At 31.7% G+C, this 18,532-nt stretch overlaps 2 protein-coding genes across 2 annotated transcripts; both read left to right on the forward strand.

Annotated features, from left to right (window-relative positions):
* Positions 1 to 688: 688 nt before the first annotated feature.
* Positions 689 to 2,408, forward strand: LOC146942296 (protein BIG GRAIN 1-like B). Its single transcript, XM_085756254.1, has one exon. The coding sequence runs from the start codon at positions 1,125 to 1,127 to the stop codon at positions 2,259 to 2,261; it is 1,137 nt and encodes a 378-aa protein (XP_085612380.1). The 5' UTR covers positions 689 to 1,124; the 3' UTR covers positions 2,262 to 2,408.
* Positions 2,409 to 13,480: 11,072 nt separating this feature from the next.
* Positions 13,481 to 17,904, forward strand: LOC146942297 (serine/threonine-protein kinase 52-like). Its single transcript, XM_085756255.1, has 6 exons — positions 13,481 to 13,975; positions 15,744 to 16,049; positions 16,497 to 16,780; positions 16,871 to 17,097; positions 17,235 to 17,377; positions 17,556 to 17,904. Exons 1-6 carry the CDS (start codon positions 13,772 to 13,774, stop codon positions 17,736 to 17,738), a joined length of 1,347 nt encoding a protein of 448 aa, XP_085612381.1. The 5' UTR covers positions 13,481 to 13,771; the 3' UTR covers positions 17,739 to 17,904.
* The last annotated feature ends 628 nt before the right edge of the window (positions 17,905 to 18,532 follow it).

Here is an 18,532-nt window from a genome sequence, read left to right on the forward strand (position 1 = left end):
AATTACCAAACCATATTTAAACATCTTAAATATTTTCGGCCCATAAACAGAAATGAACTAGGAAAATGAAGACATTAATTTCCATAGCCATCAAAATTGGAATACCTGCCTCGCACGCTCCCCAAATTACTCCCAACATCATATTTATATTTTCCATTTTAACACGGCTCATTCAGTTTGATAAATACAGTAGCAGGGAATAAGCTAGCATATGAGCTTACAATGAATGTGACTGATTGAATGTGAATTGTTAGGCAAAATTAGCAATTGACCCGACTAATAAAATAATAGTATGATATTTGAATTAGCATAACATACTAATAGGGTAAAAATGAGAGGAAAAAAAATTACTTTTCATTGAGTTGGTTATTTTTCAATTTATATATTAATTTTTTTAATTTTAAATAACACAATAAAAATTAGAGTAAAAATATTTGATATAAAATGGTAGGATAAAGCAATATTTAAAGTAGCATCTCAAAAAATGCTATAAACTCGTGAAAAATATTATAAGTTTGGGAGAGATTGACGTTACTGAACAATTCTACTTAGGTTCTATGAAACTATTTGTTCTTTTTTTTAAAGAATGAAACTATTTGTTAAATTACACCATCCGGTTATTATTATAAGAAAAAAATAACCTTTCTTTAATGAAATCGTCTTTATTATTGGAGAGGAGATGTTCTTATAGTAGGCCAAAGTTGATCAACGACTACAAATTCGAATTTGAGTGTGATGAAAAGCAAAGAGGAAAAAGCAATGAAGGATGCAGGCAAATGCAATATGGCAAGAAAGGAATGCCATATCAGCAGATGCCAGTGTGGCTCCCATTGTAAGAAGATGATGCAGATGCAGATGCAGATGCAGATGCACGCGCGTGATCACATTAACTTAACACCTTTATATAGTACCTCTGTTTTCCCCTGTTCCCTTCTCACTCTTCTTCTAAACTCCCAAAGCGTGCTTTCTCTTTACACAACCAATCCAATCAATTACACCTTCACGTTTCCTTCTTCCATTTCCACACAAAACACAACCGCCTTTTTCTAAAAACCTAATAATACTTTCTTTCTTACCCTGTTTCTTACTTCATCATTTCATTTCAAGGTTCCATTCTATTAAACATGTATAAGTTTGAGAAAACTCATAGAGAAAAACTTTTTCACAACAACGTTGAAAACCCTTCCTTCTCTTCCACACTGCTCGACCAAATTTACCGTTCCTTCGACGAAGGAGACAGAAAAGGTTCTGATATGAAGTTCTACACAGAAACAACATTTCAAAAACAGAGCAAAACCAATCCTAAATGCAACAGAGTTGTTGAAGAAAAACCAAATCTTCGCGGTGTTTGGAAAGAAGCAGAAAAAATCAGAACACAAATAGACAGAAAGTTGCATCTTGATCATGAGATTCATGACCAAGATGTTATGTTTTTCAGCTCAACTTCAAGTTCTTCAGATTCAAGTTCTGGTTTATTATCATCCTCCTCTGAAACAGAATCAATGTACAAAGCCAAATCACGAGGTGGTTCGTGTTTCGCTCCTTCAAGGCCTAAGCCGGTGAAAACAACGGTTCCTCCAGAGAGAAGAAACATTGCAAACGAAGAAGATATCTTAATCAAATCAAAATCAAGAGCGTTGAAGATTTACAACAATCTCAAAAAAGTGAAACAACCAATCTCACCAGGTGGAAAATTCACAAGTTTTCTCAACTCTCTATTCATAAACACAAAGAAAACAAAAACCGTTTCACCTTATGAAGACGCAAATGCAGAGAGGAAAAGTAAACCAGGACAAGCTTCAACAACTTGTTCTTCAGCTTCTTCGTTTTCGCGTTCTTGTTTGAGTAAAAATTCATCTATATCAAGAGATAAATTGCACAATGGTGATAAAAGAACGGTCCGTTTTTACCCGGTGAGTGTGATTGTTGATGAAGATAATCGAGCTTGTGGCCATAAATATTTGAACAAAGGAGTTACAAAGAAGAATGAAGAAGTTGTGGACAAGAGTAAGAAAGTGGAGGAAGTTGCTAGAGAGTTTATAAGAGAGTATCATCTTAATCATAGGATTTTGAGGGATTTTTCTATGAGGAAAAATGAGGATGTTGTTGATGATGATGATGATGATGCAGCAAGTTGTTCAAGTTCAGATCTTTTTGAGCTTGATCACTTAGATGTGATGGGAAATGATAGGTATTGTGAAGATTTACCTGTGTTTGAAACTACTCATGTCAGTACTAATCGTGCTATTCGCATAATGTAATTTTAATTTTCATTAGTAGAAGTGCAGATCACCATATGATAATTAACTATACAGGAGGTTAAATAATCATTTTGTTAATTTCTTCAGTGTTGCTATTGTTATTGTAAGTATGAATTCTAATTCTAGTTCTAATTAAGTTTGAGGTGATTTTGGTATCTTGTTCTAACTGCCAACAACATTATGAAAAGGTTGTAATTTTTCATAACTTATATTTTTGATAAATAAATTTTCATAAATGATCATGTTTATGAAACAGTATCAAGTACATGAAAAACTTCTGCAAAATTATAATAAGAGTATTTCTTCTGTACAAAATTAGTCGCTATCTAACCAGTTTTGCCACAACCAAGCGTGTATGATCGTACGCCTGAGAGAGGATCACCTTTTGATGTACATATGGCCGTGTGAACTGAATATTTCTTGTGTAACACCTTACCTTGTTACTTTTTTTTTTACAAAGGTTTTTCTATCATGTCTAAATTTAGACATTTTAAAAAATTTAAAACGATAAGTTTGTCTTGGAACTTGTGATTTTATATAACTTTTTTCATAAATAACTTGTGTTTTTTCAAAGAAAAATTACTACTTTTAGTTGCCTTAACATGTACAATATTGCACATGTTAGACAAACTCTAACACAGTTAAATAATACTTTATCCATAGTTTTTTTAGCTACCATTTCTGTTTGAGAAATGATATTTGTACAACCATTTGTGACTACTTTTTTGACAACTTTCTTTTTCATACTCACATGATGTTCTTTTTCTCTCTCTTCATTTTTCTCTCTTCATTGTTTTTGATCAATAAGAAAAGAGAAAAGCAAGGTTGTCATGAAAGTTGTCTTAAAATAGATGTACATATATCACTACTCTTTCTGTTTATACTTCTTTACGAAATGAGTATAGTACAAATTAATCTTTTTAATATTTTCTATTATGTTGGAATGTGAATAAGCCTGAATGGTTTCATACAAGAGATATGGTGTGTGGTAAAATGTTTGATTTTTAGTTGTCCATATAACACTACTCATATTTCTCTCTTCCTATCAAAATAAACATACATCACAACTAAGGTGTTCATGAATGTATGAGTGTGCACAAGCATCTTTTATCAAAAGGAAAATATATGATTTTTTATTTAAAAATTATATTTTTTATTTTAAAGATGTCAATTTTTGTTGTCAACTACATAGTTCTACAGTATCATTTGTTTAATACTCAATTAATTAACGAGTAAATATATTAGTGTACCATTTAAAAAAGTGTCTTGCTACCATCCACTCATACCAATTTAATATGCATGAGTTTCGCCATTAGACTTTTTAAAAAAGAATAAAAATGAAACAAGTTGCAAAACAATACTACTTCTACATTTGGTTTTTTAATATGTACACACACTTAAGACACTTGTTCAAAAAGAAAACATTTGTCTTAGAAAATAATAAGGGTATATTTAAAATATGTTTATGAATTAAAGTTTTTTTTTTTTTTTGAGAGCATGAATTAAAGTTATTTCTTAACTTTATAGTAGTAAAAACAAAGTGAAACTACATGTAGTACATGTTACTTACTGACACATAGAATGTTTGGAGAGAGCAAACAAGAATACGTTACGATAAAAAGCACAGTAGTAGCTAGGTGATTTATTTATTTATAAAAGCAATCGAGTAGGGTACGTACTTGGGTTTCTAAAAAGAGATGTGGGGATATGTTAATTCTTTTTCTCCCGATCGTGATCAAACATTCACATTGATACTGTGACAGAATAGTTAGCTGAAGGAGGAAGAAAAACAAAAGTAAGAAAGACCATTAAAAGAGAGAAAAATAAAGAAAAGAGGAAAACGAAAGATTCGTGATCGTAATCACAAGCAAAATGAGAGAGAGAGAGAGAGAGAGAGAGAGAGAGAGAGAGAGTGATGGTAAAAGGAAAGGCAGATCTTCGCTCATGGGAATAGAGAAAGTGATCAATACTACTGCTGCCAGCTAAAGCTACTGCTTTCTCTCTTTCGATCCACTTCCTATTTAGTGAAATCTCTCTCATACAATACAAACATATTTTAGTCTAATTGTAAAAATTTAAGCAACGTTTACATTTTAATAATTTTTATCTACCACAATATACTCAATCTTGATTTTTAATTTTTATGGAACGGTACCTTATTCATGATAATTTGCATAAGTTTAAGCAACTCATATTGCTATGCAGTTCTCAAAAACAAAATATGTTAGGTCACAATAACATATGTTTTAAGCAATTTCTAAGATATCTCCACTATAGATGCTCTTACAGTTCCGCTTTTTTAAGCAATTTCGTTATGCATGTTCTCGCTATACATTAAACATTTTTGAGACAATAACTAGCACCATTCCTCCATTTTTAAATCCAACCCCACTTACTTTTAGTAGGATATTCTTATATAACTGTGTAATTACCAAATAGCTTACACATTTTAGCATATAATAACTTATTTTATTTAATTGTTATTATTGATCAAATGAGAGTATAGACTCCATTTCATAAAATTAAAATAGAGGATAACGTATGAGTAATTGTAGATAATTTATGTCATATATAGTAGATAAATTAGTTAGCTCATATTTGATAAACTAAAAGAAAATAGCGGTGTAATTGAAAAGAAAAGTAGAGGTGATAATAGATCAGGTGACACTAGACTCTGTAAGACTTAATTTAGTTTACATTGAAGACTGACCTATTATCCATATATTAAGTACATTTTTATGATTTTACTCGGTCTTTTTGAAATTCATACAAGGTCTATTTTATGGTAGTGTATGCTTCCATAAATACAATGAATGATGTAGGAAGAGATTTTGTGACTTGTTTTTTCCTATGGTTGCTTTGACCTTACTTTGTTGACTCTTTGGAGGACACTTTGTATGGAAGGCTAATTTGGATGGTCAACAATCAATTAAGAGTGGTTATCACCGACTTTTTCACATAATAATTTTATAGGTCTTGCTAACAAGTGCCCTAAGAGCATTGTTTGAGGAATCCATTAAAAGAAGGCTTAAATATGTGATTCGTCCCTGCAAATAAATTTCGTCCCTGCAATCGTTAATCCTTTTTTTTGCCCCTGCAAAGTTTAATCAGTTAAAAATTCGTCCTTTGACCCAGTTAATCACTGCCACGTCAGCAATTTACCAAAAATGGCATGGGAATTGACGAAAATACCCCTGACTTATTTTTTTTGAATTTTTTCTAAATTAAAAAAAATCTGAAAAAATAATTAAAAATCATAAAAAATTTCGGACAAAAAAATGTTAAAATTAAAACTGAAACTTTTTGGAGAAAAAATTCGGGAAAAATCTGGAAAAAAATTTTTTTGAAGGAAAAAAAAATAATCCAGGGGTATTTTCGTCAATTCCCATGCCATTTTTGGTAAATTGCTGACGTGGCAGTGATTAGCTGGGTCAAAGGACGAATTTTTAACTGATTAAACTTTGCAGGGGCAAAAAAAAGGATTAGCGATTGCAGGGACGAAATTTTAAGCGACCCCTATTTGCAGGGACGAATAACATATTTAAGCCTTAAAAAAAATTTTATCTTAAAAATACAAGTGAAACACATGTAAAAGTCATAGATATACAATTTATAATGTAAAAGTTACTACTGTTGTATGTTTAAACAACACTTATTAGCATTTTCGTAATTCTATTACATCCATGTATACTTGGAGTTGGATTTGAAACTCACACCTCTAGGCTGTGTTTAATTTTTTATATGACAATCCTACCATAGTTCTCTCCCTAGAGCCGTCTTGCATCATAGAGGAGTGGATGTCTTAGCTACTTGCCCCTTTTTTGTGTTAATGTGGAGGAATATATTTCTCATTGTATGTTTTGCGTGTGTTGTGGATGTTTGGAATGGGTTATGGGTTCCAAGATGTTCGAATAACTTCCAATGGTGAGGCTATTAATGATATCCGAGCCTAGTTGCTTCTTTGGTGAAGACCATGATACGGTAGCCCTATATATGAAACACGGATACAGACATTGAACGCAACATAGACAATGACATTGTAGGTTAGTATGTTAAAATAACAAAAAAAATCAACAAATTTATGATTCAAAACAAAATATGAAAGTAATTTATATTTACATAAATAAGTTAGTCATCTTATTCCTTCAAAAAATAGTCATCTTGTCCATTTTTGTCCGTGTAAAAATTTAATCTAATTTAGACACGACAAAGCTAAATCATAGATGTCTTTATCAATCGGTCTGTCTGATCTTTTCTCACCTCTTAATGTTGAGGCATGGCCGCATGTTCAATTCAAGTTTAATTATAGAGTAATGATATTTTGACATCCATTTGATGACAACATTGTTGACAACCTTGTTTTTCTCACTTCTTATTGGTCAAAAACAATGGAGAGAGAAAAAGGAAGAGAGAGGATAACAACATCATGTGAGTATGAGAGAGAAAGTTGTCCAAAAATTGTCAAAAAGTGGTTGTCAAAATATCATTTCTCTTAATTATAAGCAGGTCTGCATGCATCCCCTCATTTACATGTGGAAATGAATGTAGAAGCACTTGTTGTGGAGCAAGAACCCTTAACGACATACGTACGTAGACACATATAATATAAATGCCATTCTTTATTTATTATCAAATATTAATAGTCTACTTTTTCTAACACGAATTAATCGAAATAGGCTATTATTACTGTAAAATTAGGGAGTTATCATTTCTAACAAAAAATAAAATACATTGCAAAATTCTTCATAAACAAATTATATTGAAATGAGAACCACCCCCGATATATACTAATATTATATAGGGTTCCTATTATTTTTCCTTGATAATTTGGTAAGGGTTCATTTCATTTTTCTTGATAATTTGGTAGAGGTTTCACTGTTAGTTAGTAGATGGTAGATCTAATGATAGCCTACTCAAATAAAGCATATAATTAAGATCACTACGGGATGAGCATGCTGCATGCATACGGTTTGGAATGGATGAAGTCCCACTTAAAATTAAAGAATCATTCTTTAGTCAAAGTACTATTTATACCATTTTTTAACATGATGACCATATATCATTTAGGCATTTACTATAAGCTAGTATAACTTTGTTTAATTAGTTGATGGTGATTATCTAATTTTGTGTTTATTTTTTAAGTTGAAAATAAGTGTCAATGAAAGTTTGCGTGTTATTATAATGAATAGGGGGAAAACTAACTTTAAAAACTGATCACTGGATTAAAATTTTGGGCCGGGATAGTTCCTATCGTTGGGGATTCCGTACGGTGGGTGAGTTGGAGAAGTAGCCAAGCAATGATGAGAGGAATAAATTTTCGCTGTCTCATCCAAAAGACTCAAAGATAATCTTTTTCTCAAGAAAAGAAAAAATTCATATACATGCTCAAAAGAGTTTACAACTATATATATATATATATATATATATATATATATATATATATATATATATATATATATATATATATATATATAGGGATTTGCTAGAACACACCCACTAATTTTTATGTGGGAGTGTTTTAGCAAGCTACACCTTAGGGTGTATTTAACTACTTTTTAGTTATAACTTGCTAAAACACACCTTCTAAAATATAAGTGGGTGTATCCTAGCAAATGCCTATAGGAGTTGCTAACATACACCCACTTACTTTTTAGAAGGTGTGTTTTAGCAACATTCACCTTAAGGTGTGTTTAACAACTTTTTAGTTATATCTTTGCTAAAACACACCTTAATAAAAACTAGTGGGTGTATCCTAGCAAACCCCATATATATATATATATATATATATATATATATATATATATATATATATATATACATATATATATATATATATATATATGATTTATTTATTTTTGCTAAAACTATGCATAAATATGATATATACTAAAGTTTTTTTTATTCAATATACTAAAGCTTTTCATAAGATATATTATTATATTAGATTATATACTTACTATATAATGGTGATCTTATTAGATTATATACTTACTTATTAATTATTGGTATATTACCATTGTCATAATTGTTGTGAAAATGACTCAAAATTGGAGTTTGGAGGCCAAAATCATGTTTGCTGGAACTGGGAAAATCGGTGGCCGATTTTGGACGCATGTTGGAAGCTGTTGCTGCTGTAAAAATCGGCGGCCGATTTTGGAAAATCGGGGCCCGATTTTGCGTGCTGTTATTTTTCAGAAACATATTTTTTGGGTCAGATTTGGTACAATTTTATGGGAGTTACTTTTACTATAAATATAGGCATTGTATCAGTGTAAACCTTGAGATAGAGGGGGCTGAAACAAGGGTTTAGAAAGGCAACAACAAAACTAGGGTTTGTATAGAGTTTGTCTCTTTGGAACAAACACTAGGTTTTGAGGGGTTGATTCACCTTGGGAAACACTATTAGGATTGAGTCTCTTGGTTACGGGAAGAGGCTAGGATTTGGGTAGAATTAGGCGGGAGACTTATTCTTGTAACCCATTGATATCTCTTTTGTAACGTTACTCATCATATAGTGGAACGGAGGGCTGCTCTCTCCCCCAGCCTAGGTCAATTTGGACCGAACTGGGTCAACAAATTCTTTGTGTTCTCTCTTCCATTTCTCTCGCTGTTGTTTTCTACTTTTGGCTTGTGTTTATAATTGTTCCATACACTTTGTTTTGGTTGCTTAATTATCCCTTGCTCCACACATCAAGTTGTTATTGGTGTGAGTTTTTTCATCGAATTCGCAACAATTGGCGCCCACCGTGGGGCCAAGGTCAAAGGATAATCTAGTACCATGGGTTCGAAGTGGGATATTGAGAAGTTTACTGGAGATAACGATTTTGGGTTATGGAAGGTAAAGATGGAAGCGGTGTTAATACAGCAAAAGTGTGAGAAAGCTTTGAAGGGTGAAGGTTCGTTACCGGTCATCATGTCACGAGCGGAGAAGACCGAGATGGTGGACAAGGCCAGGAGTGCCATTGTCTTGTGCCTCGGGGATAAAGTTTTGAGAGAAGTAGCAAAGGAACCAACCGCGACATCAATGTGGGCAAAGTTGGAATCTTTGTATATGACATTAGGACTCCAACGTTCGATGAACATCTTGAACGATGGTATTCAATTGCCAACGAAATGAGGTCCATTCCTTGACACTTGAATACCATCGTTCAAGATGCTCATCGAATGTTGGAGTCCTGCCGATTAACAAGTTTAAATTGCCCCATCCAGTGTAAGACAATTGTTGCAGTTGGAATGTGCATTCCAACTACAACAATTGTCTTACCTCTGAAATGGGGTAAATTCAAACTTGCCAAACAACAGGACTCAAGCATTTCGCTCCGCATTCATGCTTTCCTTTGAAAAGAATAAATTTTTGTCAGGCTTAATTTAGATGATGGTATTGAAGTGCCAACGAAATGAGGTCCATTCCTTGACACTTAATACCATCATCTAAGCAAGCCTCACAAAAATTTAATCTTTTCAAAGGAAAAACATGAACGCGGAGCGAAATGCTTGAGTCCTCGCCGTTTGGAAAGTTTGAATCACCCCATTTCAGAGGTGAGACAAATGTTGTAGTTTGAATGCACCTTACCCTAACTAATGACGATCTTCTGGCGGAATCAAGTTGTTGATGATATCTTCAGTTGATCTCAGCAACGTCACCCGCATATCGATCCACTGGAACTTGGTGTGCTCCCAAAACATGCTCGTCACGTTTTCGTCGTTCTTTAAATCCACCCAAGTGAATGATACGCTCCCCTCGTCGAGCTTTGGACGTTTATACAGAATATTTTGCACCCTCCTTGTGTCTCTGAGGTTGACTCCTTGGTAGAATTCATTCAGTTGATCCTTGAGACCTCTTAACGTTACATCAAGGCACCGAACCTTCAACCTCTGAGGTTCTCCGCCGTTGAATTCTGCATGAACGTCGATCCACCCGGCCATTGTTTCAAATCTACACACATAGAAATTAAAAATAATCAATGAAAAACTTATTCAAACACTTGTAGTGAAAATTTGACATAAACCCTAAAAATGCTAAACAAACCCTAAAAAATTTATAAAATTCGAAAAAAATTATAAATTCAATCAATATAACTTCATTATAACATGTATTTATAATATATGTTAATAGCATTTCAGATCTACAACATAACTATATTAAAAACAAATATTCAAAATTTAATAATTAAACAACAACTAAAATTATAAACATATAAACACATATACTAACTAAAATGTATGACAATAGCATAAGTGATAACTTACTTGTGATTTAGTGGAAGAAATTTTGGATGATTTGGTAGAGTTTTGTTAGAGAGAGAGTGAAATTTTGAGAGAAAAAATGGTGATAGTGATGATGGAGGGACTGTCTGGAATATGGCCACTGGAGTGAATATATCACGAACACAACGGTAGTTAACAACCGTTGGGTACCAGCGGTAGTAAACGACCGGCGTGTATCCCAGCGGCAGTTAACAACCGCTGGGGACATTAAGGTCATTTCCATGTGTCAATTGGAAGTATTCCTTGTCAAAAAAGCAACCTTCTTACTCTATTTACGAGATATAGAATAAGTGATAATTTTTAGTTGATTGGGTGTTAGGTGGTTTTTAGGAAGGGTGTTTTGAGGTTCTCATATATACGGTAGGAGTTTCATTGTTGGATGTTCCGCATATATTCGATGTCTTGTATTTATCGCTTTTCTATCTAAGTTTGTAGTTTCTTTACACATTCTTTGGCTTAATAAATTTGGCTGACATTAGTGATAGTTTAATGGGATAATAAATCTCACAAATGGATCCCATTAAGCAAAGCAAACTCATGTCGATCATGTTTCATAATTTACTACAAAAGACAAACATATACTGCTACTTGGTTGGCGATCCCGAGGTGAGTTTCTATTACTAGTTACTACACTGTTTTATAACCACTTTCACTTTATCATCATCCTACTCAAAGTACGAATAAAGTACTTAAAGTGATTAGGGTCTAGGGATGATCGTTATGACCTCTACACAAGAATCTCTTTCTCTGCCGCTTTCCTTCTCTTTTAAAAATCATGGCTTAAGTGCAATTTTACCCCCCTTATTTTGGCTGAATCGGAATTTTACCTCCCCTATTTTAAAACTCGGAATTTTACCCCCTCAATTTAATGATTTTCGGAATTTTACCCCCCTTATTTTGAAACTCAGAATTTTAACCCCCCCAATTTAATGTTTTTCGGAATTTTACCCCCCACCACATTTGATGTTATTATCCACCTAATTAGTTATTTAAATTAAATAATTTTTAGTTACAAAAAATAAATAACTTTTTTAAAAAATAGAAAAAACTTTAAAAAAGACCTTAAAATGCAGAAAAAATTCTAAAAAAATACTAGAAAATAAAGATAAAATGTAGGAATTACAATAAATGAATAATTTTTTAAAAAAAATCAAAAAAACTTTAAAAAATACCTTAAAATGCAGAAAAATACTAGAAATAAAGATAAAATGTAGGAAATAAACCAGAATAAACAAAAAAAATTCCAATAAAAATACATGGAAAAAGAGTATAAACCGAAAAAAAATACATGGAAAATTCCATTAAAAAAATGTAGAAAAAATTCTAAAAAAAATGTAGGAAAATTCCATGTATTTTTTTTCCGTTTATACTGTTTTTCCATGTATTTTTAATGGAATTTTTTTCGTTTATTCTGGTTTATTTCCTACATTTTATCTTTATTTTCTAGTATTTTTTTTTTGCATTTTAAGGTATTTTTTAAAAAAATATTTATTTATTGTAATTCCTACATTTTATCTTTATTTTCTAGTATTTTTTTTTAGAATTTTTTCTACATTTTAAGGTATTTTTTTAAGTTTTTTCTATTTTTTAAAAAGTTATTTATTTTTTGTAATTAAAAATTATTTAATTTAAATAATTAATTAGGTGGATAATAACATCAAATGTGGTGGGGGGTAAAATTCCGAAAAACATTAAATTGCGGGGGTAAAATTCCGAGTTTCAAAATAGGAGGGGTAAAATTCCGAAAAACATTAAATTGGGGGGGTGAAATTCCGAGTTTTAAAATAGGGGGGTAAAATTCCGATTCAGCCAAAATAAGGGGGGCAAAATTGCACTTAAGCCAAAAATCAAAAACCCAAAGCTCATAATAACGTCCACACGGAAAAATTTGTCCTATGATTCTAATGCACCGTTTTTTTTTTCTTTTTCTCTTTGATAGTACTAGTCTTTACGAGTAATTTAAAACTCCCTTTCCCGTGCTCATAACATTAAAAAATCCAAAGGTATACTAGTTGGCCAGCAAGAATATCCGATTCCTTAATTTGAAGCGAGACATGTAACTTATCTCCGTGCTACTTAATTTATATCCTTGGTCCAAATTAATCCAACCGCTTCAAATAGATCGAGAACATGATTGGGGTCACTAGTAGGAAGGTAGATTGCGTGCAACCCTATGAAGTACGGACACTTTCCGACACCGACACGACATCAACACTAATAATTACAATTACTTATGTGATTTTCTCAAATTATTAGTGGTGTCGACGCGTCAGTGTCACATGTCTGTGTCGTGCCCGATACCTATATTTGTATCCGTCTTCGTGTTTCAATTGGTGCAACCAGATGTTTTCAGCATGCACTTTGTTAACCACATCAATAGTCGTTGATTATACGCCTATGGATATAACTCACTCCGTGAATGTTAAAAATTGCACACCAGGAGATATAAATTCCAATTGAAGAGGTGAAGTTGATACAACTCGATGCACTAAAATTCCAGCATACACACGGTACAGAAAAGGTTGGATGGAAATTTGATGATACATAAAGATTTTTTTTGACAAATGATACATAAGGATTTTTTTTTGAGAGAAAATGATACATAAGGATTGTAATATGTTACTCTCTCTATTCCATATTTAGTGTCACTTCGTCTTGTTTAAATAACTCAATCAATGTAGTATAAAATATAAAAAAAATTATTGTATGATAATTTAGTTTGAACTTCGAATAATCGATTAGTAACAATCACATAAAAGTGATACCTTAATCATTAGAAATTAATAGTGGATATATTTTTTTAGTTTGATTTAATTTGAAGTGGAACATACATAAAAAAGAAAACAATTCAATTTAATTGATTAGAATTATTGTTTTTTGGTTTAGTTTGCTTCTATTGATTTTGACAGAATTTTGTGCTGTATAAAACAAATTTTTTATAGTAAACAACAGTACCCATTTTTTCCCATGATAACGTATCACTATTTGAATGTGAAAACGACCCATGGGCAATTTGCATTCCAATCAACACGTTGATTTGTTCAATGTTCATCACAAAGTCCGTCTAAATTGTCGTGTGCTATTCCGGCATACATTATACCACAAAAAAATAAAGTACAAATGTTGCAGCATGTACTCCACAACTCAATAATATATTGCCTCCTCGTACGAGAAATTAAACATAACATTAATTTCGGAGGATACAGAAGAAACAAAATCAGAAGAAAGAAAGAAAAAAAATCATGAACACAAGAAATAGTCCTCAAACTCAGAAGAGCCTGTCTCGGCAGTCATCCAAGTCGAATTCGAGAGCAAAGCAAGAGCCACTTAGTCCGTTTTCTGGTGGATGCTGCCGAGGCTTCACCAGCGTGAAGACTGTGGCATCCACAACATCAACTTTGCAACAACATCAGCTCCAACAACGTTATGAGAGTTTGGAAGTGAAGGTATATATTTTTCTTTGTATATTAATGTATGTCAAACTAAAATTTACGCTTTTTTTTTTTTTTTTTTTTTTTTTTGTGTGTGTGGGTTGGGGATGTATGGCTATGTTGTGGGATTCGATCAATCAAAATTTAATTTAGTTTCTCTAGGATTAATAAAACAATGACATCCTTACAATTGAAGAAAAAAATTGCATAACAATAAGCAAGATAGTCATGGAGATTGTTTTATTTTTAGAAAGCTCTTTGTAATTGTCAAAGTTACCCATTTAAACTTTTCAAAATTGCAAACAACCAAATAGTGTGTTTTGATTTTGTTTCAAGTTTTCAAAATTTCAGTTGTAGCAAAAGTTGGTAAAATTTCAATGTTATCCAGACAATAATATAATACTTTTCAAATGAACCAAACTAGTCATGAGTTCGATTTCTAAATGTTCTGGGTCCTTTAAAACAAATGCACGTCAGTCACGAGTTTGATTTCCAATTTATGTATTTAGAAATTAATTTATCATTTAAAGGAAACAAAAAATTTCCAAAATAAAAATTCAAACATCCAATACTTAGGAGGATTCGATACTTGTTATATATGCCTCTCAGATTGTTCACCCTTTAAAATAAGTCGATCAAAAGTTATGATCTGATCAAAAACAATGGTGGGGTCGTAACATCCAATTTATTTAATGTTATTATAATTTACAATCTGATAAATCTGAGAGTTTCTCGGTATTTCGGACCTAGAAAACAAGTAAATGGCCAATATTTTGAGTTCACTTTTTTTTTTTTGGCGAATTATTTTGAGTTCACTTTATTTTGCTATTTCATGAGAGAGTTTCTCGGTATTTCGGACCTAGAAAACAAGTAAATGGCCAATATTTTGAGTTCACTTTTTTTTTTTTGGCGAATTATTTTGAGTTCACTTTATTTTGCTATTTCATGATATATCATGAACGTAATATAAAAACATTGAAACTTAGCTTCAATAGACTAAGTAAACTTTTATAAATTAACATTGTATTTTATCAAAATCGATCATATGCTGTTTGCCAAATGTTAAATAAGTTAAGATATTTTTATATCAACTATAGATAAAAGAAATATCAGTTTCTAGTGTAGTTTTTTTTTTTTCGTTTCAATTATACTTTTCATTTAAATTATTTTATCTATAATTTTATACTTTTTTATTCAATCAAATAACTTTATTTTTTAAATATCTATATCCATATATAAAGGGAATGCAATGTTTTGAGGTAACCCGTTTTTTCTTCAAATTCTATCTTAATTTGAATTATTTTATTTTCTTCAACAATAAAAAAAACTAGTGACATTAATCAAAATCAACAATTGCACTATCTTTTACCCTAAAAAAACAATTACATTATCTTAAACAAACTATAAAATAAATAAATAAATAAATAAATAAAGAGGAGTGTTACCAACCCTGTATAATTGATTGTCAATTACATGAGGCTCATATAAACTTATTAGGCTGCATATCAATATCAATCAATTAGAAAGCGTGTTGAAAAGATATATGGGACCAACTTAATAATGTTATGAATGGACTAGAAAATAAATAACAGTGGTACCATATATCTAGTCTAGTTATTAAGATGAAGATCGTCCATATATCTTGTTTTATATTTACATTATTTTATTAGTATATTTATAGTTTCTTAATATATTTGAAGACTAAGTATTTAGGGTTTATAAAAAGTGAAAGAGGGATGAGTATAAAAGTTTCATCAACTTACCATTTTTGTGACACAAGTAGGTGGCAGATTTGGAAAAGGAGGTGCAAAAGCAGACAGAACTCCGAGTGATGTATAGGAAAAGAATGGAAAGGACACAAGATTACTTAAGGTACTGCCTCCAAATAGCACAAGAGAATGGAATCTTGGAACACATTATCCACTCCAAAGGTGAACTCCAACATTCTCCTCTCTCTGTCTATAATGTCAGCTCCATTACCAATAGTCCTCGAATTCCCACTCATAGTCCTAAGCACCAGCACCACCCCAATCTAGAAGCCATCATTGATCAAGCCAAAATCAATGGATGGTATATCAACCCAACCGAGGTTAGTACTACTCACTTTCTCAACATGACACATTTCCATCAATATACTGTCTAAAAGTTCATATTATGTACTGTTGTAAAATACAAATAAGTATCACAAAATAAATTTCATTTTAAAGTCTAAATGATAATAAACACTTAAGTTTCTCTTTTATTATATTTACTAAGAAAGATTCATTTGACGACTAAACTAACAAACATAAGACATAAATTTATTTTATAATTTTGATACATCAAAGACTGTAGTGACAATGCCTCCACATTTATTTAGTTATATCATTTTTTAATCATCTTTCAATTAATATTATTTGATTTTCATGGAATACAGTTTAAGAAATACTATTGTTTCTTTATTAAATAAGTACATAATTAGAGAGAAAGAAATGCCAATTAATCTAACTAGCTAGCCATATATCTATATTTTAACATATAATAAGTACAAATGCAGATTCAATTGGAAGATAAAATAGGGCAGGGAACCACAGCAGAAATTCATAGGGGAACATGGCGTGGATTTGATGTGGCAGTGAAGTGCATTTCACCTGAATTCTTTCGCACAAATGCAAACGGTGTTGAATTCTTTGCTCAAGAGGTTGAAACTCTCTCAAAGCAACGCCACAGGTTTGTGCTTAATCTAATGGGTGCATGTCTTGACCCTCCTAATCATGCTTGGGTTGTTACTGAATATCTAAGCACCACACTTAAGGAGTGGCTTTATGGTCCCGGCAAAAGGTATATATTAGAGATGTTAATTAATACTTACTTAATACAATTTCCATTGTACTAACTAACTAACTAACTAACTATATTATTTGATAAAAGACGCAGAGATAGAATTGTGCCACTTCCTCCTTTCAAAGAAAGACTAACAAGGGCAATAGAGATAGCCCAAGCTATGCAATATCTTCATGAGCAAAAACCCAAAATCATTCACCGTGACTTGAAGCCTAGCAATATTTTCTTGGACTTTAACTTGCATGTTAGAGTGGCCGATTTTGGACATGCTCGTTTCTTAGGGGATGGGGAAATGGCTCTTACTGGAGAAACAGGCAAGTTTAACAATAAATATACGTAGATTAAATTGTATTTTTGGCCAAAATTTGTATATGTATTGATTGATTGATAAATGATGAAGTATATTGTTCTGACGCTAAGACCATGCACTTTTATGTTTTCACATTTTCAGGAACATATGTGTATATGTCACCAGAGGTGATACGATGTGAGCCTTATAATGAAAAATGTGATGTATACAGTTTTGGAGTCATATTGAACGAGATTCTAACAGGAAAACACCCCTACATTGAGACAGAATATGGTCCTGCCAAGGTATCATCATCTTATTCTAATGATTTTTTTCATAAGCAATTCTTGTTATAATTTCTTGGCTATTTTTTTGGTGTGATTGATTAGTTTATCAATATTGGACCTTAATTTATCACTAGAAGAAAGTCTTACTCTATTTGTAACATTTTTTTATTTTTTTTATTTATGAATATCTTGTTAGATTGCTATGGAAGTTGTAGAGGGTAAGCTGCGGCCTACACTTCCGTCAAGGGATGATGGTGAGCATCTGGGAGAATTGATTGACCTTATACGCCTTTGTTGGGATGGAACTCCATCCACTAGACCATCCTTTGATACAATCAGTCGTATTCTCAAAAGCTTTACCAATAGGGTCCTTCATTAATTTTCAAAATAGTGTATCAGAGTAGAGAAATCAAATAAGCTATACCAATACCAGTATGAATTAATTCTTATGTCATGTGATTTGTTTTAGAGAATTTTATGTGGGATTCACATTATTTAGTAAAACTTATTTAAACTTCAATCAATATATAGTACTACAAGAAAAACACTTTTTTGTGAGCAACTTGAAAAAGATTTGTGGCTGCAAAAGAACATCACAAATTACTTACAAACAAAACCTTCACAAATATATATATATATATATATATATATATATATATATATATATATATATATATATATTTTAAAGAATTTAACCAATTTAAAACTTTAAGACCAATTTATAATAAAGAACTAAGGATGTATTTCCTAGCTTTAAGACAAATTGATTCCATTGATTGATTGTTGAAAAAGTTTATGCTACGAGGCATCTTTACTATAACCAATTTTTGTACACATAATCCATCAGATCAATTCTCGAAAAGCCATTATCAAAGAGTCATTCTCAAAGAGTCATTCATAGTATGCCCCATTAGCTTCTTGTCATAGAAGCACCACACAACTCTGGAAATGCAGGCCCACGATAATTAAAATTCCTATTTGTACTCAAGATTCAACAACAATTGCAATTACAAATTTATTGATAACCAATTATGCAATCCAATATCGAATGTATGGTGGCAAATGGCAATTATCGTACGTTTTGTCGCACTCTTATTTTCCTTTTACTCATGATTCATGACATTGAGGCGCATTAATAATTGCACACGTTTACTCGCAGTATTCACTTTGCGC

Source organism: Medicago sativa, chromosome 3, assembly GCF_051527215.1.
Source record: "Medicago sativa cultivar Bolivia chromosome 3, Bolivia_mono, whole genome shotgun sequence".
In the NCBI taxonomy this organism is placed as follows: Eukaryota; Viridiplantae; Streptophyta; class Magnoliopsida; order Fabales; family Fabaceae; genus Medicago; species Medicago sativa.

Bases quoted from the DNA above. Each gene is read 5' to 3' on its own strand.
- LOC146942297 (XM_085756255.1), top strand. From the start codon at position 13,772: ATGAACACAAGAAATAGTCCTCAAACTCAGAAGAGCCTGTCTCGGCAG. The intron at 16,050-16,496 runs GTTAGTACTACT...GTACAAATGCAG, and splicing joins GGTATATCAACCCAACCGAG to ATTCAATTGGAAGATAAAAT. The intron at 17,098-17,234 runs GCAAGTTTAACA...TCACATTTTCAG, and splicing joins GGCTCTTACTGGAGAAACAG to GAACATATGTGTATATGTCA.
- LOC146942296 (XM_085756254.1), top strand. From the start codon at position 1,125: ATGTATAAGTTTGAGAAAACTCATAGAGAAAAACTTTTTCACAACAAC.